Raw genomic sequence first — 24,624 nt, 5'->3', positions numbered from 1 at the left:
AAACATAGTGTGTACCTGTTTAGATTTCTTTGAAACCATCTCCCTTGTTTTTGGGTGTTATGCAAGATATTGTTGAAATGGGTAACTTCTTGATCTAAATATCTCGTGCCTGCTGTCGCAACTTAACAATAGCAGGGTCTGTATCTTCTCCGAGGATCGTATGTACGATATCAACTTCAAGTCCCTATGTCTCGGGGAGAGCTATCCTCTAAGCACCAAATAACTAGTGGATATTTAGAGCTGGCTGAGCAGTCAGAGGCATGAACGACTGCCACATTCACATCACTGGCTCGGTGTGTGACCCAACGGCGAAAGATCTAAATATTCCCGCCCATCTGACCCTTATAACGTCCTTTCATAGTAAGACATGGGCGCCCACTGAGCCCTTTTGTGTCTGATGCTATCGCGCGGGTTCCTCTCTGGTGTGACCTAGGAAACGTACAAAGGCTATAAGCTGAATGTCAAACATGGGCCTGGAATAAAGATTGGAAGCGGCCAGAGCTCTTCCAAGCGTAGTATTATGTGGTGACTTTGAAGCCCATACATGGTTAAGGAGGAAACCGAGGATGTTTTTTTGAGGCTCCAAGAACAAGCTGAGTAAGAAGTTCACGTGATATTATCAAATTAGATAAGCACGGCAAACAAGGCAAACAAACACCCTGTCTCAATCCGTCATCCGGAAGACCAACATTCTGGATACATGCACTGCGAGTATGCAGTTATAAATGGGCTGTTGGGCACAGCCATTATGCAACCTACTGACTGTCCTGTGGAGTGAACTTCAGTTGGCACAGGGCCATGGGTGAATCCAACAGTGAGTCACCAGCGAGCCCGCTGCTGCCTGGAGACAACCGACGCAAGGTATATATAGTTGGGTCACATCTGCTTCAACTATATACAATGCAACTATTGATATGAGCGGTAAGGCCACAGAAGATGGCTACTACACCAGCCATCGAATGCCTGCCGTTCGAGCTCATCGACTCTATTCTCTCATTTCTACCCGTGGTTGATTACTACAGCCTGAAGCTCGCGGGAAGCCGTTATCTCACTGGAGCTGTTCGCTCCCGCACTTCTCTCTTCTCCCGCGACGATTATTTCAAGCTCCTGCGGCAGCAATACCAGCACGAAGTCGAATCGCCAGAGGGCCGTGCTAGATCTGTACTGGCAATCACCATTGAACGAGGGAATCAACTTGTTGTTCGGCAACATCTGGAAAGGTACAAGGATGCCGAAGACAACTCATCTGAACGCAGAAACGGGAGGTTTGCGTGTGCCCTCCACCTGGCGGCACTATATGGATCTATAGACATTTTGAAACTCCTGATAGATAGGGCGAATTACAGATGTCGAAGGACCGGGTCGACCGCACTTCACTTTGCCGCTAGGGGCGGGTCCATCGAGGCAGCTCGACTGCTCATAGAGAATGGTGCCGATGTCAACGCAATAACTTTTGAAGAGAAGACGCCTGTTGCCCTAGCGCTGGATTGCGAGCACGACGAGCTTGCACAATATCTAGAGGGCCAGGGAGGATGGATATGTGCGGCTGACGCTCTTCGCCACCATCCATCGCGGAAATTAGCGGATTTGGTATGGAGATGTACGGATGAGCCGGCGGCAATAGAAAAACCGGAACTCGAACCCACGCAAGACGGGCGGCCGCGGGCTTTTTGTGCGTTTTTCAACTATCTATCCGCAAAGCAGGATTCAAAAGAATACCAGCAAAGCACTGCATTGTGTGATGCGATTTCATTCGAAGTTGGAGAGGTGATTTCTTCCATTGTGGACGATGGATTCCATGTCGATGCAATCTGCTACGCAACGTACGATACCTTGCTTCACCTTGCTGTGAAGTCCAAAAGTGAACCAATGGTTGAACTACTTCTTCGACACGGAGCAGATCCTGCACGTACTCAACCGCGGTGGGCGACGCCATTCCATTTAGCCGTAGAGGAAGCTGAACACTCGATGATCGAGATTTTCGTGCGATCAGGAATTTCAGTGAATCTTGCAGATGAGGAAGGCAACACCGCTCTCCATTCCCGTAACATAGAACACGATAGCTATATCAGGACCCTAGTTGACAAACTCGGTGCGAACGTCAATGCAAAGAATCACAGAGGTGAAACCCCGATCTATACTGCTGTCAATTGGGAATGCGTGGACGCTGCCGAGAGGCTGCTGGTGCGAGGAGCAGATGTCAATACTCAAGATAATGACATGCTTACACCGCTTATGAGAAGCTGCAAAGAGCGCTGCCCCGAAATGATACGTTTGCTCCTGAAGCACGGAGCGGATATTACTCTCCTCAACTCGAACGGTCATAACGCCATGGAAATCGCAAAAATATCTGGCATTACAACGATTCTTGAACATAGTGACAATGCCCAGCTCAAGGCAAAGAGGATGACGCTCGACCTCATTCGTCAAACGAGGATGGATGAGGACCCCTAGGAGGGAGTTTTGTGTTTATACCCAGGCTCTATTCCAGGAACAGTGCCTGTATATATTTCTCGAAGCTAGAATCGCCATGTTATATATTGATCTTTACGTCTCTAGAGCTCTCTGAACTGCTCCAAACCCGATAGTTGCAACACTCATCGATAAATCGAATATCTAAAAGACATCGTAGTGCTAACCAGCTAGCAGAGAATGTACTACAAGACGTAGCCCCCCTTCACTATATTATCATCTACAAATCTCCATGCAGGTCACAGAACGAACAAAGAGCGCATCCACTTCCAACGGCTTTTTCTTTTCTTTTTTGCAAGACAAAGTCCGAGGCTAGGGTTGTTTTTAGAAGAGAACCTTAAAAAAACAAAACATCCCCATGGAAAAAAAGAGAAACAAGAAGTAGGAGAGCGAGAAGAGGGAAAGGAAGACGACCCACGCGGCTATCAAATTAAAAAAGGGGGTCGATGATTTGCGTGGTGAAACAGACGACGGGGGAGCAAGGAGGCTTGCCCCCCAAGCTTAAGAGCCAACAAGATTAACCCAAGTGTGCCTTGGTGACTTGGATCAAGGAAGATGAAAGAAGAGAGAAAGGACGATAACCTGAGATTAACCAGTTAGAGTAATAATGCCGGGGGCTCCCTTTGACGGAGAAGAAGACGGAGAAGAAGACGGAGTTTCCCAGGTCATACAGTGTGCACGACTTATAGATATACATAGTATGCGAGACATGGGTTTGCTTGATGTCGATGCATTGTGTGCATCTCTCCACCGCCAGTTAATCGGCCTATCCTGCGATGGATGCTTATATATCCGTACTATGTGGGAGGAGAGGCAGGTTGTATGTTTTACCATCGAGCCCACCGTTCTCAGCTGAGAGGCCGGTCAATTCAGTTACATAGTACTGTTAATATCAACATCCTGCGTCAAAGAAGCAACATCCATGGCCTGCCGTACACACACACACCTTGTACTTAAAGGGTTCACCGTGTATGACCTGTGTGTGTATATGTCGGTGGTGGCCAGGATGAAGACCTTGTCGCCCCCATGTCGTATCTTTTACGTATGTATGCAAGTATTTCAGTGAAGGACGACGTTGGCGTAGCCTTAAAAATAACTAGTTAGGCTAAGTCGGGGCTTCCTGTCGCTCCCGCCCGCCCGCCCCGTCCTCGTCCTTCTTGTTCTTCTTCCGCTTCTTCTTCCTTCTACCAACCACTTCTTGCTTCTCCGTCGACCAGCCAGACTGAGAACGCAATTGCATTATGGCTCCTTTTCTTCGATCCTGCTAGCCCGTCACTCCTGTTTGCCTCCCGGTTTTTCTTTTTTTCTTTTTCTCTTTTATTTTACTCATAACTTCGTTTTTGCTCCATTCTTGCGCATACAAAAGGTTGGCCGTCGCTGAGCATCACCAAACCTGTCTACTACAAAAGCCAGCATACGACAATTTTAACGACCAGCCATTACGACGGCTTTCCCTTTTTGACGAACACTCTGGTTCCTCTCCAGATTCTTAAACAATCCCGAAACAAACGGCTGGTTTTAACAATTCCTCGCCATAGAGAAAAAGGGAAAAGAAAAAAAAAAAAAAAAACACGACCAGCAGCAAGATGAACGGGGCTCTGGTCGACCCGTCCCAATGCTTCTCTCACCTCATCGAACACATCCCCATATGGCTGACTCGAGTCACCGAGCTGGCCTCTCACACGGCTGCCAAACACGCCGAGTTTGCTGCGGAATACACCCGCCTGTCCAAGTCGAAGCCCCGGCAGCGAAGACGACGGAACAGCTCGCTCCATACCAATCGACCGGACGATGACCACCGCTCGGTCGCCTCCAAGAAGGATAAGACCTCCTCCGGCTCTCCCTCCAGACAGCTAGACCCGCAAGACCCCTTCATGGACCCCATGATATTCAAACGGCTTACCCGCCAGAACAACCAGGATGCCATCAACAGGAAACGGAAGCCAGAGAGCACCGCTTCCGCCCCTTCGGACGCTGACAGCAGTGTCGCCCGTCGAGTCCGGCAGCAGGTCGTCATACACTACGATTCTCACACCCAGACAGTCCTCGAACGGCTTGTCCGTGACATAGGCGGTGCCCGCAACCAGATCCGAAAAGGTCGAATGAACTATATAATGAAAATCGACTTTGGCCGTCGGGCGTTTCCTTCCAACCTATTCGCTGCAGGCCCAGATGACGACGACCATACTCTCGCTTTACCCCAGTATCCATCCTTTAGAAAGTCCCGCAGTACACAATTTGATTCGAAACAGGCTCCTAACGGCACAGCCACTTCTGCTGCTGCTGCTGCTCCTTCTTCCATGACCCCCTCGAAACAGTCCGCCTCCGCCTTCGACCTGACGGACAAGCAGCTAGAGCTTGCCCAGAGTCTATGTGAGACGGCGGCCCACCAATTCCTACGAAACGGCGATTGTTCTAGAGAGCTTAATAAGGCTTTGGAACGGCTTAATACAGCGCTAGAAATGGCTCAGGCTGAAGGGACCCGGCTAGAGGCTGAGAAGGAAGCAGAGAAGCTACAGCAGCAGGCTGAGGAAGATGCACAGGAAAGCAAAAGTGACCGCACGGCCGTTGAAACCTTTGGACCTGCAGATTCCGACGTACGGATGCAGAATGACTCGCTCCAGCCGGTTAAGATGAAGATGAGTATGAACGGGGATGTGAAAACGCCGCCCGAAATGATGGGAGCTATCGAAGTGGACGACGGTTCATCGACATCCTCTATATCCATTGATCTAGCCGCGTTTCGACGAAGGAGGTTAAAAACATAGGAAACCAGTCTATTTCACTTTCTCTACGTGAGCTGATGCCTTGAAAACTCTTGTTTTTCGCCTATTTCAGGTCCTGCGAACTTGGTTCATCTACGGTGCGCGAACTCAAGGGAACGAACCGTACTGAAGGTTCCACCCTCTGCATGTATGCGTTGTTTGCTTGTCTGGTATTGGCAGCATCAACAAATATGCAAATTCCATGCCGGTTGGTTCAAGTGGCAGACGCATGGTTCGACCTCTCTTCAAATTTATCCCAGGGGGTTGCGTCTAACCCCCTTTTTCCCGTCCTTTTTACCACCACATACCCGGCCCTTTTTTTTTTTTTTTAAACACTCCCTTATAAACATCCAACCCAACAAAACCCTCCAGTACTGCATAATCTTATCTTCTTTTTTCATACTACTCTGGAGTTAAATCTCATTTTATTCCCTTTCGGAAGCAAAAAACTAAAAGGAAGCCAACATGGTGATGATAGCGCTGCATTTTTCCTTCTTTTAGCCAGTCCTTTTTTCTTTCCATCAGCACTGGAAACATGGATAACTTAGCATGGAGTCTCTTAAAACGGGGGAACGTCGGTGTTATTTTTACTTTTTTATAATTTTTAAATACATATTATATATAACCATCTACATATCGCTACCTCTTCCCTTTTGTATTTTCGCTCTTCAATAAATGCTCCAAGTTGCACGGCAAGAAGCAGATGTCACATCTTCACGAATCCTCTTGTTTAACCTTCCGGCGGACTTCGCGGGCTTTTCCCGTTCATGGAGGAAGAAAACTGACATAAGCATGCAAAAACCGTCATGTCTGTACTCCGTACTAAGTATATGTTTATACTCTGGACTCTGCATGTCTTTTGCATGGGGAAGTTGTTCGCGGTCCCCCATCGGTTCGTATTCGTGAAACAGGGATACCCTTGCGGTTGCGGACAGGCTAAGACGCTGTTTGTTGGCTCTCAAAGAAGCCAAGTTTCCCTTCTTCCGCTGGCGTCAAGGGTGTCGTTTAATCTGTCCATATATTAAGTATAATACTATTGCTATAGGGGCACCGGGTAATGACATGGAATATGCAGCTAGATAACGCCTTGAGAGAAGGTACTCTGTATGGTACGGATCCTTCATTTCTACCTGTGTATATAACACCCGCCATGCAGCAGGTAGATCAGTTTACTCTTCGCTAATCATATCCTGCAGAGAAAAATATAAGAAAAGTGAGCTATTGGTCTTGTTCAGCTGATGTATATCCGAACGCACGCCGTATGTATGTAAGTACATATACGATGGGTTCATCCTTGCAGGTGCTGCAGCGGCACAGAGATGCCTATATGTACATATCAGTCAGCGTGTATGGATCTCACGGACAGGGAAACAGGCGAGATTAACCTGATGAGGAAGATGATGACATCGATTTCCTTGGAGGACGGGCTCGAACAGGCAAGATACCAAGTAACTCGCTCCCTTTTTCGATGTATATATATGTACATACATGACTCTGTCCAATGCATATTTTAGCTCGGCCTGGTTGTGAACAGCCTATACTATGTATATTCCCGGTGAGCTTCTGGTAGGACGGGATAGGGTGGTATCATCGTTGACTTTGCAGGGCTTATCCCTCCTGTCCATCCCATCTGTCAACCGACGACTCCGTACATAGTATGTGATGCTGAAAAGACCAAACTCTGGTCTGAAGAAACAGTCGGAATCCACGTGTGCGAATCAGAATATATGTTTCCATTGGCGAAGAATGGATGTCATTTATATGCTTAGCTTTGTTACTTCCAGAGCAGGATGACATATAGTAATATTGTATAGCTATTAAGTATAAAATATGATGATGCCGCCATGCGATTTGCGATACTTTCTCCGCAATCTAAACGCCACTCAAACAGGAATGGAAAATCGCCCCGTCCATGGTTACAGGCCTCAATTCGATATAAGCTGCTCTTATGGGTGTGGGTTGTTTCATCATACCCGCTTCCTTGTCTATATATGAATTGCTTCTTGTCAGATGCATTCTCCTCAACTTCAATTGCCCTGGGCAGTCAAGTGTCGGTCTGTCAGTCGCGGAGCGGCCACCCAAGCAAGTCTCCCGTAATCTCCAATACGCGCAAGAAAAGAAAACCTCCAATTCTCCATATGGTTCGAAACCTGCATACACTGACACCCCCAATAATGGCTATTATACGTAATGCGTGCTAATTAATCAACAAATGGGCGTTTAAAGATCGAAGCAAGCGATATCTGTCGATCAAAGTGGAGGTGAACCTAACAGTGCAGCAAGCTACTGCTAATATGTGTGTGCTAGTGCATTGGCAGGCCTGATGCAGGCAAGAATATATATACCCATATTCTCGCTGTGGCAATTGAGTGTTATGCCAGGGCTGTATTGGTCCGTATGGAACATGGTGGCATCCAACACTTTTTGGATGTGTCGCTTTAGCTTATCTGTTGTTACTCCACAGGTCCTGGATAATGAGATTCGAAATGTACTGACGCCCCCCAGTCAAGAGATATCAGGGGCAGGGGTGCTGATTCGCCTTACACAGTACTCCGTACGTGTATGCTCAGAGATGGCACAAGCAGGTGTCATATCAAAATCCTCATGCCGTTAAAAGTTCATGTAACTCACATGAAATGATCTTGGTCAAGGGTTGGTTTTGCACGTGATACCGGGTCGGCTTAGTCAGCAGTGCATCATGTAGAACAAAGAAAAAGATGAAAATGATGCAGCCCAGGGACAAACAGCAGATTCTAAGAAGATGCTGTTCCATACCCCCTTGTGTTCTGAGCAACGACTATCATAAAAAGCCATGGCTTATACCTGGGTTGGCGCCCAAAACTTATCCTGCCGGTAAATCTGGGATCTGGATCGTTTCATAGAGAGGAGGTGCAGTTATGGCTGCCTTTACAAGAAATACAACTGTTGGGTTGCTATGCTTGTCAGTTCAAGGTCGCGGACCGTTCCGGGAGGCTTGATCACTCCCATTGCTTTCGGCTTCTGTGGGCCTTCTATCGAATATATCCCGTTCTTGTCGTTTTCGCAGTTCCACGCTGTTGGGTGGACTATTAACCGCCCTTATCGACCGGCCATGACTACCGGCGTGATAACGATGGGTAACTACCAGAGTAGATCCGCCTAAATACCGAATACAACTGCCACTTTTTTCTTCCAGGTGGCCCTACATAGTACCCTCAAAAGGAATTATGGGCATGAGTCCGCCAACATGTCAACCACTTCCTTGTTTGGATGGCTTTCTCCAGGCTCACTTGCGCTCTCCATACATAGTAAGTTGGATATGCAGAAACTAGGGCTTGCTTACCATGTACTAAACGGGAGGAACCTCTTTTTCTTTTTTCGGCCCATCTAGAATATTGTGTCGGTGACGTAAATTCATTCGACGGTATCTGCCGTGTGCGGCCCAGACTTTCCCATGTTTCCCGCCCTAGCTTCGGTGATAATCAGCGCCATACTTTAAGCCAGAAAATCAAAACCAAGGCTCTCGAGCACTAGGAGTCCACGGCGTCTTTCGTCGTGGGGATGTGTATATGACTATTGTTTAATCTCCGTGTCACGAATAGTACGAAGATAGCTGCTCTGCTATATATACACGTAGACAGACCCTATAGTATACATAGTATGTGTGCTGGTCATCTCTTATGCAGTTTTCCTCGACTCACGCTACTCTGTAAACCGACGATGCCATAACTTTGAAGATATAATGAGTTAAAGAGTACCTTGTATTGACCATATTCACTTCTAGATAGCGAAGCTCTGGTCTACCTCCAAAAGATGTCGGTTCAGGGGGTCGAGATGAACCTCGGTCCACTGTCCTTGGCGTATGGACGTCAACAACTTCATATCCAACGGCGTCTTCTAATCTCATGTACAATATTGGAAGAAATTGAAGATAGTAGAGTCGTATCTGATAACTATGAGTGCCGTCAAGCCCTTTAAGATTTCTGTCCCTGATTCGCAGCTTGAGATACTTCAAAAGAAACTAGAGATTACCACCTTCCCGGATGAACTGGACAACTCTGAATGGGATCTGGGTGCGCCCTTGGATGATATAAAACGCCTCACAGAGTACTGGAAGGACAAGTTTGACTGGCGGAAAGCAGAAAAACGGCTTAATGAACAGGTGCCCCAGTTTACTGTCGACGTCGATGTAGCAGGCTTCGATAAATTGAACATACATTTTGTTCACAAGAGAAGCAAGGTAACTGGCGCAATCCCCCTGCTTTTTCTTCATGGCTGTGAGTCCCCGTTTAACTCAATATTATGTAAATTACCGCTGATATCATTCACCAGGGCCCGGAAGTTTTCTCGAAGTCACGAAATTATTACCTCTGTTGACAACGGGGGATGAGAGTCAGCCAGCCTTCCATGTGGTGGCTCCATCTCTGCCCAACTTTGGGTTCTCAGACGGAGTTAAAAAGGTAATACCTTTGGCCTGATTATCCACTTTTACTGAATTTCCTTCTAACGGTCAACTTAGAGAGGCTTCGGGCTTGCACAGTATGCAGAAGCTCTGCATGGCGTGATGATGGCTTTGGGGTATGAAGAATACGGTAAGAGCATACATGCCATTAGCATATCAAGTATAAACACTGATATCAACTACCCCATACAGCCATACAAGGAGGAGACTGGGGTGGCATTATATCTCGAGTCATGGCGAAACTATACCCTTCACATGTAAAAGCGGTGCATACCAACTTCATAATCCTCTCACTCCCTTACCCGTGGAGAACACCTCTACTATTCCTCAAGTCTCTATTCACACTCCCATTCTCCAAAAAAGATCAGGCCAAGCTTGCAGTCTCCATGAACTATTTGACTCAAGGTAACGGATACATGGCACAGCAAGGCTCTCGACCTCAGACGCTCGGATATAGCCTTCAAGACAGTCCTGTAGGCCTACTGGCCTGGATATATGAGAAATTGCATGCTTGGACAGACTCATATCCCTGGACTGAAGACGAAGTTCTGACCTGGGTTTCAATATACCTCTTCTCCCGTGCAGGACCTGCTGCCTCAACTCGGATTTACTATGAATTCAACCACGCGCCTTCTGGCCCAGGAAGCGTCTCAAGTGACGACGCAGCAACTTGCTATTCCCCTGATGTTAAATTTGCTGTTGCACATTTCCCGCGCGAGATGCTTACGTTTCCGATGTTATGGTGCCGTTCTATTGGTAATGTAGTAAGGGAGACTGAATTTGAGAAGGGAGGCCATTTTGCTGCTTGGGAAGTTCCCGAAGACCTGGCAGCGGATATCCAGGGGTTCTTTGGGAAGAAAGGGCAGGCCTACCGTGCACTTGTTGGTACGGATGGATATTAGATTATTTCTGCCTGTATCACTCTGGTATCGTGTATGCAATGTTTGATCTTTGGCCTAGCTGGCCATTTATATAGTCCTTTAGAACTGCTTTGTCTATAATTTGTATTAACTCCTGATACCCAACTCAGTCACATTAATTATGTATATAATATGCCGCAATATCTTTCACAAAACGTGATAAGGGCTATTTGATGTGAATTGGAAGAAATAAAAATACTACGTGTCTTGCTCTGCTGACCACACTGGCAAGATACTCTAGTTCTGCGTATTCAGCCAAAATAAAGGGCAAAGTCAGTAGCGGCGAACACCTTCTCTTCCATAACACGAAGTGACGCGCTCTTCCTTGCTCTAAGACCTTTTATTTGGTTCATACTTATCAACAACATCTCTTCCACCCTGTTCAGCACTTGATATCTTGTTGTTAAATAGCTACTACAGATGTAGTATCTCTTGAAGAACAGGCAGCAGCCCCCAAGCCATATCACTTTATACACCAAAGGTGAAGTCCCGGTCAAACCGAGCTCTCTTCTGGGCTTTGAAGGCGTGGAAGGTTATCTTTTCTTCGAAGACAACGGCTCACGCAAAAGAGTTCCTAGCCATGTCTCAATTGATTCCGGTACGAAGGGGGTTTGATAGGTTCACCTCAGAGCCTGAACTCGGACCTGTGGAATTTGAGATGGCCTTGGATATAGAAGAGCAGGTATGTGTGGTATTGGACATCATAAGCTTTCATGTGGGACACATGAGCAACTGTTGAGTCCTAAGATTAACCATTTACTATTTCTCTTGAGAACAGGCACGTTTATCGGAGCAGAATAAGCTCAATTTGCGTGGCACTTTGGCTATGATGAACGGTGACTGCGATGGACACGAGGTATACACTGATTCTCTCCAGGACTGCCTACACATTGAGCTCTAACATTGCTGGCCAACGTCAGGGAAATCTGAGCCGCGAGAGCCCTATGTCAGAGAACAGTTCCTCATCCTTTTCACCGAGAAAGCTCGGCCGTCTAACCCCGAACCCAGAATTCATATTCCCCCTAGAATCATACCATGGAGAATTTGAAGGATCGGGTGACATGGACCCTATGAAGAGACCCCCTCAGCCTCGCCCAGAAACCTTTGGCAATGATAGTCTGCCGCAGACGCCATCTCAATGCTTCAGCAACAAAAGTGGCCAATCATACTCTCACCGCCGCTTGGTATCGGAAGCGGAAAGCTACATCATGCATTGGGAGAACGGCATCCTTTATGACAAGGATACAAATACGCGGGTATCAACATCAGGTTTCTTCCAATCACGGTCAGAATACAAGTCACCGTACCTGGGACCTGTGGGTTGGACGGTGCCATCCAAGTATTATAGCACGACCACAAGAAGCTCATCAAGCGCTACAAACACGTATGGAGCCTATGGTGGCTATAATGACAACGCTACCACAGATATAAACCCTGGTTCTCTAAGGGAAAGGACTCAAGACAAGAAGATGGCATGCAACTATCGCAGTTCAAGGCCGTTCTTGATCTATCAAGACCCAGAATGGATAGTTCCACCTCGCGGCGTTACGGATGCGTACTTCGATAGTATAGCAAGCGATGACAAGGAGAATAGTGCGCCTGACGATGGTGAGACCGGGTATGATGGGGAAGGACCCGGTGGCGAAAGCATCATGCAAACGCAAAATGAGAGGCCAGAACCGGGAGATGTCAGTGATGGTGATAACGAGATGGACATAGACAATAATGACGGGCTGACAACTATTTTGCCTCAGCTGTTAAGGAGGGAGCCACACCGACATCGACAGCGACGAAATGCCGGCTCCATATCTTCTTCATCGACATTTTAATCTGGCGAGAAAGATATCAATTTCCCTGTGCGTTGACTTTGAATATCGCTGGTTACATGCACGGATACACCGGAAAAGCAAGCAACATGTGCACTACATAAACATTATTCAAAGACACAACATGGTGGCCAAGCCCAGCTGAGCAATTATCACACAATATATCAACTGCGCATTGGCTGCAGCGGTAGCCGTTCCGTCCAATCTCGAATACCTGCAACAAGAAAAAAAACAAACATTTATTATACAATGCAGGGTATTCCTCTTTAAGCAGGTCACAAAACAGGGGTCGAAATTAGAACGGGAGACTGATTACCTACATATATATCGGCCCCTTGATACCTGTTAGTCCTGCTAGTCTCTAGAGGGTGAATGCACAGTCCATGTACGGAGTACTATGTACATGCAGTTGGGTGGAGGAGGTTGTTATTTATGTTGGGATCAGCCAGCTGTGCGTGCGGATGTCCAGGCGACTGGCAACTTTTATATTCCCCCATTTACCTAATTCGTACGGCAACATGCATGCACTGACTCAACTATGTATATACGGTGTACATAGACAACCCAGGGAAGAACAAAACCGAGAAACTCCGCGGACACGGCCAATGCTCCATGGCCAAACCAGCCAGGTGGTCTGATGGAGGCGAGTGATCTCCATGGCTTCGGTAAACTTAGGCGGTTGACCACCCATGCTAGTTAACGGGCACATCACAGCTCGTTAGCCTTTATCTCCCCGCGCCTCTAGCTAGCCATTGGATGTTTGTTTTTTGTTTATTCTTTCACTCTCGCTGAACCAATGCCGAAATACGAATCGAATGGACTGAACGAGGCCCTCATGGAACAAACATACCCTCAAGGAGGGACGGGTACGCGCTTCTCAGGCGAGCCTGGATTGCGGTATCTGATACACCAACGGATGAAGTACGAGTTATGTAACCAAGACATTTAACACTGAATGGCCAGCTTTGTTAGAAATATGAACTAGCACCAGATCAGGTAAATGCTAACGCTTGTGCAGTGTTCATGAATTCCAGCTGGCCTGTTACAAATATCCACCCATGCCCGCCTCCTGCGATCCGACCGTGCCTAAAATACGAGCAGAAAAAGGCTGGTACTAAATAGTTTATCACTGCCTCTCTTCACCCTCCAGACAACGAGAGAATAAAAAACATTATATAAAAAAAAAGGAACGCCAGCTGGACCACGCACCTGGGACTTTCCCCCCCTCTATTCTTCTTTTCTTTTGGTTCTCTTCGCCTGGCCAAAAGCAAGCATCGCACTATTAGTTGCCAGCGGAACAGTCAGCCTCGAAGGTTAACTATCCTGCCATCGGGGTCTGCATTGTTGATGCAAACACAGAACTACTTCTGACTGGCTGATTGAATTGATTGCTGGGCTGACTGACTGACTGATCATTGATGATTATTCCTCGATCATCAACCCATTCCTGATACCTCTCCGCATAGTATTGCTCCCCATATACGATCTGGGAACCATTACGTGAGGGTAACGCACGGCATAGCCAACCATGCGATTGAAGCAACTCCAGATCCAGCGCTTTGTTTCGGACTAAACAAGGAAAAAGGGGAAAAAAAAACGATCAACCTCCCTTTCTCGCTTGCTTATCGCCCTGTCTTGACGGGAAGCATTTATTTTTCTTTTTACCATTTTGCTTCCCTGTTGGCCTTTTATCCGCCTTGCTCTTCAGCCTGAAGTAACCTGTACGGAGTAACGTGAGCCGGAGAAGACGCTATGGGACCGGTGATGATGCACCCCATCACTGCCGCTGCTGAGCAGGGTACGTATATACGAACCAAGGTGGGAGCATATATATGCATACCACCTAGTCATTGCCATTGCTTATCCACATAACAAAATCATACCGTCTATCATTGTGTATCAGTGATGATCATCAATCTCTGCAAAATGAAAGGCTGACTGGATATTTAGCAGGTCCGCAAATGTGTCATGACCACTCCCAAGCACGTACATGTAGCACAGCGGAAACTACTACAACAAAAAAGCGCAATCCAAGGGGGTCTGCAGGCCTATCGAAGGGGAAAGCCGGCGGCAAAGCATCAACGATGAAAGGGAATGAGGGACGACAAGAATTCTTCTTCGTAGACGAAACATCGTCGAAGAAGGGTAAACGATCACATGTGATGAAGCATCATGTACGGGAGAAGCGGAAAGGGAGCCATGGGCAACTATCTATCTCGCACGAGCAGCATGCTCTTAACGCGGCCAACCAGCCTGGCGGAAAGCGGGTAATCGCGCCTTTATCCAAGTCTATGATAAAACCTGCGTCTACGCTTACATCAGATTCGAACTCGGCGAGGATATTGCTGTGGCTGAACGGACGGGAGGGCCAGGCAGGCGGTGAAGAGAAGGAGGAGCGGTCAGGATCAGCCTCATCCACGCCAATATCTACTTACCCACAGCCTGTTAATGCCATGAACCTCCGAGTTCAGCCTGGCGTAGGCACACTGGACCCCTTCGACACATTCCCACTACGGCAGAGCCGTGAAGTGCAGAAGCTAGCGGACATATGGACATCAAAACTGGCATACTGGTCGGGGCAGAACCGGCATCTGAAGACATGTGTCTTTCAGTATGCGCTAAATGATATGGCGACTTTCCATATCGTGATACTTACATATAGCGCGAGGTTTGAGGCATGTGTGTTTGGGCATAGGAAGACGGGGACGGAGACCTCACGCGCCTATATTGCTGAAGCACAGCGGCTACTGGATGGTGAGCTGCAAAAGGAGAGGAGAAGGAAAGAGGCTGATAATGACTGGAGCAATGGGAATATTACCATGGCGATGGCATCGTTGTCCGTGCAAGAGGATCGGTATGGGGTCCCCGGACAGGGGTGGCCGTACCTTGAAGAAGCGCTGAACAGGCTTCGGATAGAGACGAGGAAGCGGGCCAAGAAACGACAGCAGAGGGACTGGGGCGTGGAAGACACATGTACACATTATGTACGGCTCATCCGGGGTCCTGGGGAACGGACGCCACGGCTAGCCTTGACGCCGGGCGAGGGCGATAGCCTCGTCTCCTTCCTACGCCATGCAGAGTCCCTCCGGCCACCGCCATCGCCCGATACGAGCGGAGAGGGAGGAGAAAAGGCAGGGAAGTACCTTGACGCCTTTCGGTTCCACAGCCCGCTTCACCTCATTTTGGCATCAGGGCCGATTCCGACGCAGGTTCCGCACCATGAGCGCCGGTATGTGATCCAGTCCACGACGATCGGCTACCAGAGCCGCATCGCATCGCTGATGTACATCGTGGCGGCACTGCTCGACCTGAAGGAAGAAGATAAACGCGCCCGCTTCATCAACGGCCTGGCGATGAAGGTGGTGGAGCATGGGCTGGACCGGGAGCGGTCTGCCCAAACGCTGCTGTGGATCCTGCTGGAAGAGGGCTGGCACGAGGACTTACGGAATGGCCACCGGGCATGGTTTGTGGGAGATCTGATGGTGGCCGTGAACGCACTGGGGGAGACGCTGCAGTTCCTCTTTGGGGAGGTGTTGCTGCGTATCCTGATGGGGAGACAGGCCGACCTGGAGATATCGTCAGAGCGCTTCGAGCGTGAAGTCCGCATGGCGCTGTCGAGTAATCAGTCTACTCGACCTCCCATATAGTATTGTGTATGTTATATCCATGACAGCATGCCATGTAATATACATGTCCAGGTCGTTTCAACGTGTTTCAGGGTGACGTCGTCGCTTAGCTATGGCTTGCCTGTGCTGAGGTACTTCCCGCCCCCGCCCACGCTTGGTGGTGATACAAGTACCTTTGCATCACGTCACCATCTCTTGCGCCTGACAAGCCGCTGTGGCTGTTCAAGTCACTGATACTTCTGGACGCATACAACTTCTGCGGTAGAAGCAGGTACCAGTGACTTCGGTGAGCATGGCCCCTGACTCCACTATAATTTGCCACGTCTGGCCCGATCCGTCCGTATCGGGCTTAGCGCGAGCCCTGAAGACAAACAAAAAGATCTTGCATAAACACGATGAGGAGATAAAAGTCGAGCCTTTCCTGGTGACCGAGATCTTCCTACGTAATGGTTATTGGCTCGTGGTGTCATGGCTAACAGGAGAAGAAGAAGGAGATGGAACATTTTTAATCAGATATAACGTAAAGAAATAAAAAAAAAATAAATAAAAACAGAAGAAAAACAAACAAAAAGTAAATCGGCGAGCTCGTCCCAAAAGGGAAACCTGGCCTGCAGCTCCCTTGCTCGCTAGTCCCGAACTAGGAAGCTAAAGCAAATCAAGGACGAAGACCCAAAAACCTCGAACTTCCTCCTTTTTCTTTCCTCTCCTCCGCTTCTTCCACCTTCTTCTCCTCTCTGCTTCGTCGACCTCAGGCTTCTTTTACTACTATTGCGTTGGTAAAGAGGATACACCAGCTGCAGACAGTTCTATCGCCCGCAGGGTGTCTATGCCAGCCATGGACACTCTCAATGTCTTCGCGAAGCGCGTTCGTACCCCATCATCCCCCCCTGTAAACAGAGGAGCTTGAGATAGCTGACAGACAATGACACTACAGGACGAGCCAGAGAAGCCTAGCGATGCCTCCAACTCGCTCTCTGGTCTCGTCTCGACTCTTGTGCCGACCCTGATCATCTCAGCGGTTATGGTGCTGCTGTTCGTCATCTTGCGCCGTAGCCAGCGCCGCCAGTACATCCCCAGAACATATATTGGAGCTCTTCGCGAGCAGGAGCGCACCCCGCCACCTGAACCGGGTTTCTTTGGATGGCTCAAGTCCATGTCAAAGCTGCCGGATACCTATGTCTTGCGCCACCAGTCTCTGGACGCCTACTTGTTGCTGCGCTACCTCAAGATCGCGACCGCCATCTGCTTCTTTGGATGTTTTATCACCTGGCCCGTGCTCTTCCCGGTCAACATTACCGGTCATGGAGGCCGTAAGCAGCTCGATATGCTTGCCATTGGCAACGTCACCAACAAGATTCCCGGTAACCTGAACCGGTTCTACGCCCACTGCTTCATTGCATGGATTTTCGTCGGTAGGTTAAAATTTTTCTTCTGCCACAGTCTGTAAGTACCAGGTGCTAACGGGTTGAAGGGTTTGTGTTCTGGATGGTCACCCGTGAGCTGCTTTACTTTATCAACTTGCGACAGGCTTACTTCATGTCTCCGCTGTACGCTGAGCGCATCTCCTCCAAGACCGTGCTCTTCACCTCCGTGCCGGCAGAGTACTGTGACGAGGCCAGGATTCGCTCCATGTATGGAAACGACAAGGTCAAGAACGTCTGGCTCGTCACCGATGTCAAGGAGCTCGAGAAACTGGTTGAGGAGCGTGACAAGGCCGCTTTCCGTCTCGAAGGCGCCGAGACCAAGCTCATCAAGATGGCCAACGTGGCCCGTGGCAAGGCTCTCCAGAAGGGAGCCGAGGTCGCCGACCCCGCTGCTGAAGGAAACATTGGTGAAGCTGAGTCTGGCTCCGTCGCCGCTCGATGGGTTAAGCCTTCGAAGAGACCAACTCACAGACTCCTCCCCATCATCGGCAGAAAGGTCGACACCATCAACTGGACTCGCGAGGAAATCGGACGTTTGACCCCTCTTATCGATGAAATGCAGAACCGCCACATCAACGGTGACGCAACACGCATCTCGGCCGTTTTTGTGGAATTCTACACCCAGAATGAGGCGCAAGCCGCTTATCAGATGTGTACGTACTCATTTCAAGCTTTGTACCTGGGCCGGATAAAAATACTAACCTTAACTCTCTCCTTCAAGTGGCCCATAACCTACCACTACACATGGCTCCTCGCTACATTGGTCTCGGCCCAGATGAAATCATCTGGTCCAACCTGCGCATCAAATGGTGGGAACTCATCATTCGTTACGCTGTCACCGTCTCTGCCGTCACTGCTCTCATTATCTTCTGGGCCATCCCCGTTGCCGCTGTTGGTGCCATCTCCAACATCAACTTCCTTATGGAGAAGGTTCCATTCTTGAGATTCATCGGCCGTATCCCACCTGTCATCCTCGGTGTTGTGACTGCACTGCTCCCAACTATCCTGCTCTCCGTCCTCATGGCCCTGTTGCCAATTGTTCTCCGACGTAAGTCTCTTTCAAATTTCTCTCAGTTCAGACAACATGAGTATACTAACTGTCGCTCTACAGTCCTTGCTAAGCTCGGAGGATGCCCCACAAAGGCTGCCGTCGAGTTGCGCACCCAGAACTTCTACTTTGGTTTCCAAGTCGTTCAGGTCTTTTTGGTTGTCACCCTCTCCTCTGCGGCTTCCAGCGCCGTCAGCGATATCATCAAGAATCCTACCTCGGCTCCTGGCTTGCTCGCCCGAAGCATCCCAACCGTTTCCAACTTCTACATCTCTTACATTATCCTTCAGGGTTTGACTTTCAGTGCTGGTGCCCTGCTCCAGATCTCGGGCCTGATCATCTCTAAAATTCTTGGTATGATTTTGGACAACACTCCGAGAAAGATGTACACCCGCTGGTCCTCCCTTGCCGGTATGGGATGGGGTACCATCTTGCCCGTTCTCACTAATTTGGTCGTCATTGGTAAGACTCTCCCGACTCGGATTGCAACGGTTAACTAACATCTCCGCCAGCCATCACCTACGGAGCTATCGCCCCCTTGGTCCTTGGATTCGGTGCCATTGGCATGTTCCTGTTCTATTTCTCCTTCCGCTACAATCTTTTGTATGTCAACGACACCGATATTGACACCAAGGGTATGATCTATCCACGCGCCCTCAAGCAGACTCTTGTTGGCTGCTACCTTCTCATCATCTGTTTGATTGGTCTTTTCGCCATCGGCACTGCTTCTGACAGGGCTGCCACTGGTCCCATGGTTCTCATGATTATCTTCTTGGTCTTCACCGTCCTTTACCATGTTTCTCTGCTCAACGCTGTGAACCCACTTCTCAAGTACCTGCCAAAGAACCTCGAGGCAGTTGAAGAACAACACCAGGCTCTTCTCGCTCAGAACAACGGACAACAAGCTCCTGACTCCCGCAACGGTGATGCCGAGAAGGCTGGCGGCCCCTCTGGCAAGAAGCCGAACATGTTCGCCAAGTTCTTCGCACCACACAAGTATGAGTCTTACGAACAGCTCCGCGAGCTCGTTCCCCACGGTGCGTTCGATACCGACTATCCCACCGAAGTGGAGAAAAACGCTTACTACCACCCATCCATCACCTCAACGGCGCCATTACTCTGGATTCCTCGTGATGAAGCTGGTGTCTCTCGCCAAGAAGTCTTGCACACTAGCCGTTACATTCCGATCACCGATGATGACGCCACCATGGACACTAAGGGCAAGATTGCATGGGACGAAGAGAGGGGCCTGCCTCCTATTCATGAAGAGAAGATCTACTACTAGTCGTCTTTTTTTGTTTTTAGATGAACATTTTCCTATGTTGTGTCTTGATTCCTGGTCTAGTGGCTACGGTGTCCTGGACCAAGTATGATGCTAATGTTTATGGTGACTTGATGCGGCTTGAATGAGTTTTCTTTGGTCGATTGATACCCTATACCCCGAAAAAAAGTAACAAATTGGAATAATTCGAGATGGGAACTACGGGCGTCCAGCCAAGCTTGCCTGTCTGCAATTGCAACTGCGAGTGAAGCTGTACGTGTTGTAGTTGTATGTGGTCTTTTTTGCTCAATTGTGTTGTGAAGTAGCTTAATAGTTAATATGCTTATTATCATTCTTGCCGTGTTATTTTCCAAAAAAAAAAAAAAAAAAAAAAGAAAGAAAAAAAAAGAAACCTTTATAAACAGACAAATTGACAGTTCTCTCTGTGACTCTCGAAACAACGTGAAAAAAAAGAAAGCTTAGTGGGGATGAACCCGGTGCGAATTGAACGCACAACCTTCAGATCTGGAATCTGCTGCGCTACCATTGCGCCACGGGTCCGCTTTTCATGTTTATACGGCAACACTTGGCGCTAGTTAGGCAGTTGCGCTCTTAGGGTATATCACGTGCTTACTTAGGTAATATTGTTACATAAGCAGCTCTAGAACGAAAAAAAAAAGCACAAGGAAAAAGAACTTCAACTTCCATCAACTGCGAGAAATTAACCAGCCAACTTCCTCCCCGACAGCACCACCAAGAATAGCGCTTACGAGCCGCTACATGTGAAGAAACAGGACTCCGGGCCTCGAGAAACCTGATTGCGACGCATCCCTTCTTTAACACGTACACTTAAACACGGGAACAAGTCAACATGGCGAATGAACAATCAGCAGGTAAGCTAATCATTTACCATAACTCCCTCACAATCCATCAGGAATGATCGGAAACGCTGACTCTCGCTCTCTCTACCAGCTTGGCCCATCGCCGATGAAGCTTTGACTACTGAACTGCTCGACCTCGTCCAGCAGGCTTCTCACTACCGCCAGCTCAAGAAGGGTGCCAACGAAGGTATGTTTGTTATGCCCTTCTTCGGTTCATGCGTGCGTGCGTGCGTGCATGTTTTGCGAAGCTATAACTAACGCGTCTTATTCTGCAGCTACCAAAACCCTTAATCGCGGAACTTCCGAGCTCGTTATTCTGGCCGCTGATACCAGCCCGTTGGCTATCTTGCTCCATCTCCCGCTTTTGTGCGAGGACAAGAACACTCCGTACGTTTATGTGCCTAGCAAGGTTGCGCTGGGACGTGCGTGTGGTGTCAGCCGTTCGGTTATCAGTGCCAGTATTACTGCGAACGAGGCTAGTGATTTGCAGGCGCAGATTCTCAATATTAGGCAGAAGGTTGAAAGGTTGATGATTTAAGTGTAAGATGAGAGACGAGATGTGATCGCTTCTTATTGTGAGGGGGAGGTTATGTGTTTAGGTAGACTGGATATTAAAGATCCGGATACAAGATGAAGAATTGAAGTGAGCTTTTTCGGTGCTGGAGATATTATTCTTCTCTCTTTTATGGCTCTGCAATAGTATTCGATTGTAATGCCGTCTATCAATTGTGTTCGCCCAAGTCTACTGCTGAAAATAGAAAATATCAATATGTATAAATAGAAGATCACGTATACACAGAGTATCATGTTAGGGCATTCTCCCTATTATCACACATCCGCCATTAATATACTATCATGGACACTACGAGTGCTCAGGCCATGGAGCCATCGACACAGATGTCCTTGTTACCCCACCAGGAGTGTGCGATTCTTCCCCACCAGGCCTTGACATCGACGAGAGCATCCAAGGTCATGAAGATTTTGCATTCAGCAGCCTCGTACACAAACTGTCGAGGAATTCGGGCCTTGTCGTCGGTATAAACGGCATTTCGGTAGTTGATCCGGCCACCAGAACCCTTATTGGTCAAGCGTTGAAGCACATACGCGCCCTTGGTGACCATCTTGCCAAGTGCTGTCTTCTCTAGCCTACGCTCCTCAAAGGGGGTGGAATACTTCTTCAGCAGCAACTGGGCTTCGGTCCATAGTTCTCGGAAGGAAAGCACTTGGGTACCCTTGACACCTCCCACAGCCTGCATGCGCCCGGCTTGGGGCAGACCGGCGGCAGAAATGAACTTCATGCCGTTGCGTCTCATCAGGTCGGAGAAGATGGAGCAGGTGGAAGCGCAGACACCATCAGTGACGATGACCATATCCTCCAACTTGAAAGCCTGGGGAGCGATTTGGGTACGGTTACCATAGCCGGAAACGATGAGACCACCGGCTTTGAGGGACATCTCGGAGTTGTTGAAGTCCCAAAGACCAAGGTGGATGAAATTACCTTGGCGAACTCTCTCGGGTCCAAAATAGGATCTCCAGGTTTTGTATTTCTTGCCATTGGGGTCTACATATGCGTTGAGGTCGAAGATGTCGTTTCTCTCCTGTTCGGCATCAGGGGCCTTCGGAGCCTTTGGGTGGGTAAGGAGGTAGTTGACCTGTTTGCCGATGAGGTTGAACTGTTCAATGGCACCCTGGTTGAAAGGAGTTTCCACCTTTCCATTTGGAAGGAGCTGTATATATGGTATTAGCGTGTTGTCTTACGCTGTATTGCGAATATCAAGCTGACTCACCTGCTTAAAGGCATCGTAGCCAAGGAATATTACACCACCCGGGTTGCCGCTGACATCAATGATCAGTTTCTTCTTGTTGGTTTTCCTGCAGTCCTCCAAAAACCTGGTGATGGTATAACTGTAGTCCCAGATGGTGTCGGTGGAGTTGGCTCCACCGGCGAAGGTGCTGAGATAGAGGACGGCAATGTGGGAGTCACTGCCCTCGAGGAAGTAGCCGGCAACGTCGCCATTAACGGATTTCTGAACTGGAGTTATATAAGGAGGGAGGGAGCGCGCGGTTAGGGCATAGCTAGGTGGCTGGGAGATCGGGCTGCTAGTAAAGAAAGGGTGGTCCTTATGGCGGGTCTCCGGTATCTCAGCAAGAGAGGAACGAGATGACCTGCCGCCGCAGAACTTATTATAGAACGACCGTCCATCCTTGACGCCGGTAAAGTTGGCAGTGAATCTAGCGTAGTTTGTGAACCCCATCTTGTGTCCATTCTCATACTCAACAGTAATATCATTACCAGTGTAAAGACCGGCGTAGGAGTAGAATGAACCGGCTCTACTTTCCTCGGTGCGAGGGAGGCCGTAAAGCAGGCCGTTGAAAAGGGCATCAGGATCCTGGGAGCGTCCGTTGAAAGAGTACTTTTTTAACCAGTCATTGGCGCTTTGACCGTCAATTTTCGTGATGGCAGATGTATTCGCTAATCCAGCCATGATATCCTCTATATGAACATGTTAGCAGGGTAGATACAATGGAAGGATAAGGCACTGCAACTCACTGACGGCGTAGACCTCGGGGAACTCCTTTCCATCCTTCGAAATGGAGACAATGGGGCCAATGTCACCACGAACGAAGGAAAAGAGATAGAGGAGGTCCATTGCCAGGTTGAAATGGCCATCATGCACAGTTCTGGTGAGGGCATCCAATTCGAACTGGAAGTCGAATTCGCTCTTGTAGCCGTCGCTGGCGGCCTTTTGGCGGATACTTGCAAGACCTCCGTCGAGATCAGTGCCAGGCACTGCGTATCCCTTTGGCGGGTCCTTCAAAAAGGGCTTGGTAGACTGCCAGTCCCAGAAGTACGGCAGTCCATCAAGCAGGCGAAGAGCGTCATCTTTTGTAAAAGGGACTGAGGTAAGACAGGCGTGGGCAAGTTCTGCAGTGACAGTGAATGTGGTCGCTATATATGCTGTCAGCGAGCGCTTCCTCTAGATTTTTTCCGAACATTTCAGACATACTATTGGGATGTTCCATCAATTGCTTCTGCTGGGCCTCAGCAACCTGGGCACATGGCTCGGTAGCAGTCACTACGCCGGAGAAGAGCAAAAGGCCAGCGACGGCCTGGCGGAATCGTACCATGTTTCCTGTTATGGCTCCGGCAAATCGGAGTCAGGGTGAAGGAAAAGTATATCGAATGATCGATCTAAACAAAAGAGCGGACGTGTAGCTTGATATTGGTATGTGTAAAAGAGAGACAGGCGCTACGCCATGAGGAATCGACTCTTGCGGGAGAGAAGGGCCTGAAGGATAAAGAATTCCCTCCGTCTTTAAATAACCAGGCTTCACCTGGCCTAACCCCAACTTCTCAAGTTTCCCCCCTATTGGGGCCGTCAAGGCGCTGGGGGCGAAAGGGGGTAATTTCCCGGAAGAAGGGAGACGAGCCCACGATACTTCGCTTCGGTAGAGCCGGGGAAGCATTGCGAGATACCACAAGGGTGTGGAAGGTTGAATTGTTCAATCAGAGTCATGCCGCGGGTGAGAATTTACGCTCAGGCATCCTGGTTTGAATTATTGCAGGCAATGCAAGTGCTGGCCCTCTGAAGTATACTCCATACTATGCTGGGCAAGTTATCTCCATTATGCGCCAGGGGGATCTTCTTCTAGCTCGCATACATAGTATATATATGCTGGAGTAGAATGCCTGGGCCGGAACAGGGCTCATGGTATCCATAGAAAAACCCGAGCATCCTTCATAGGAACCAAGCACTTGGAAAAAACTCAAACTGTCCTAAAACCACTGGTTAGCCAGCGGATGATGCGACTAGTTGCCGTGGACTTACTGTGAATTCAATGTTTTGTTTAATCTCCGCGCAAGTTATTTCGCGTGTGTAGGACGGCTATGATGAAGACGGACAAGACCAGCTGTGAATGCACATCGAAGAACGTACAGATAGACACAAGGAATATAGA

At 48.7% G+C, this 24,624-nt stretch overlaps 8 protein-coding genes and 1 non-coding gene across 9 annotated transcripts; 7 read left to right on the top strand and 2 right to left on the bottom strand.

Moving 5' to 3' along the window:
• Positions 1-544: 544 nt before the first annotated feature.
• MCYG_03617 (ankyrin repeat and SOCS box protein 3) lies at positions 545-2,454 on the top strand (the record flags this gene model as incomplete). The annotated part of the gene is made up of 3 exons (XM_002848065.1): positions 545-597; positions 786-861; positions 937-2,454. The coding sequence occupies 3 exons, from the start codon at positions 545-547 to the stop codon at positions 2,452-2,454; spliced, it is 1,647 nt and encodes a 548-aa protein (XP_002848111.1).
• Positions 2,455-4,058: 1,604 nt separating this feature from the next.
• MCYG_03616 (conserved hypothetical protein) lies at positions 4,059-5,240 on the top strand (the record flags this gene model as incomplete). Its single annotated transcript, XM_002848064.1, has 2 exons — positions 4,059-4,845; positions 4,927-5,240. 2 exons carry the CDS (start codon positions 4,059-4,061, stop codon positions 5,238-5,240), a joined length of 1,101 nt encoding a protein of 366 aa, XP_002848110.1.
• Positions 5,241-9,171: 3,931 nt separating this feature from the next.
• On the top strand, positions 9,172-10,580 carry MCYG_03615 (epoxide hydrolase; the record flags this gene model as incomplete). Its single annotated transcript, XM_002848063.1, has 4 exons — positions 9,172-9,493; positions 9,549-9,676; positions 9,736-9,808; positions 9,871-10,580. The coding sequence occupies 4 exons, from the start codon at positions 9,172-9,174 to the stop codon at positions 10,578-10,580; spliced, it is 1,233 nt and encodes a 410-aa protein (XP_002848109.1).
• Positions 10,581-11,178: 598 nt separating this feature from the next.
• On the top strand, positions 11,179-12,427 carry MCYG_03614 (uncharacterized protein; the record flags this gene model as incomplete). The annotated part of the gene is made up of 3 exons (XM_002848062.1): positions 11,179-11,280; positions 11,377-11,454; positions 11,519-12,427. 3 exons carry the CDS (start codon positions 11,179-11,181, stop codon positions 12,425-12,427), a joined length of 1,089 nt encoding a protein of 362 aa, XP_002848108.1.
• Positions 12,428-14,508: 2,081 nt separating this feature from the next.
• On the top strand, positions 14,509-16,071 carry MCYG_03613 (conserved hypothetical protein; the record flags this gene model as incomplete). Its single annotated transcript, XM_002848061.1, has 2 exons — positions 14,509-15,035; positions 15,120-16,071. 2 exons carry the CDS (start codon positions 14,509-14,511, stop codon positions 16,069-16,071), a joined length of 1,479 nt encoding a protein of 492 aa, XP_002848107.1.
• An 814-nt stretch (positions 16,072-16,885) lies between these two features.
• On the top strand, positions 16,886-19,807 carry MCYG_03612 (DUF221 domain-containing protein; the record flags this gene model as incomplete). The annotated part of the gene is made up of 6 exons (XM_002848060.1): positions 16,886-16,915; positions 16,985-17,462; positions 17,522-18,127; positions 18,196-18,522; positions 18,586-18,984; positions 19,035-19,807. 6 exons carry the CDS (start codon positions 16,886-16,888, stop codon positions 19,805-19,807), a joined length of 2,613 nt encoding a protein of 870 aa, XP_002848106.1.
• A 465-nt stretch (positions 19,808-20,272) lies between these two features.
• On the bottom strand, positions 20,273-20,344 carry MCYG_10536. The gene has a single exon. It is a non-coding gene; the product is annotated as a tRNA-Trp (tRNA).
• A 310-nt stretch (positions 20,345-20,654) lies between these two features.
• On the top strand, positions 20,655-21,202 carry MCYG_03611 (small nucleolar ribonucleoprotein SNU13; the record flags this gene model as incomplete). The annotated part of the gene is made up of 3 exons (XM_002848059.1): positions 20,655-20,676; positions 20,756-20,851; positions 20,940-21,202. The coding sequence occupies 3 exons, from the start codon at positions 20,655-20,657 to the stop codon at positions 21,200-21,202; spliced, it is 381 nt and encodes a 126-aa protein (XP_002848105.1).
• A 334-nt stretch (positions 21,203-21,536) lies between these two features.
• Positions 21,537-23,793, bottom strand: MCYG_03610 (peptidase S41 family protein; the record flags this gene model as incomplete). Its single annotated transcript, XM_002848058.1, has 4 exons — positions 21,537-22,391; positions 22,452-23,158; positions 23,216-23,614; positions 23,673-23,793. 4 exons carry the CDS (start codon positions 23,791-23,793, stop codon positions 21,537-21,539), a joined length of 2,082 nt encoding a protein of 693 aa, XP_002848104.1.
• Between the last annotated feature and the right edge of the window lie 831 nt (positions 23,794-24,624).

This window comes from Microsporum canis, genomic scaffold (assembly GCF_000151145.1).
Source record: "Microsporum canis CBS 113480 supercont1.3 genomic scaffold, whole genome shotgun sequence".
NCBI classification, from domain to species: Eukaryota; Fungi; Ascomycota; class Eurotiomycetes; order Onygenales; family Arthrodermataceae; genus Microsporum; species Microsporum canis.
The sequence above is the reverse complement of the archived record's forward strand: the minus strand, read 5'-3'. Positions and strand labels throughout refer to the sequence as shown.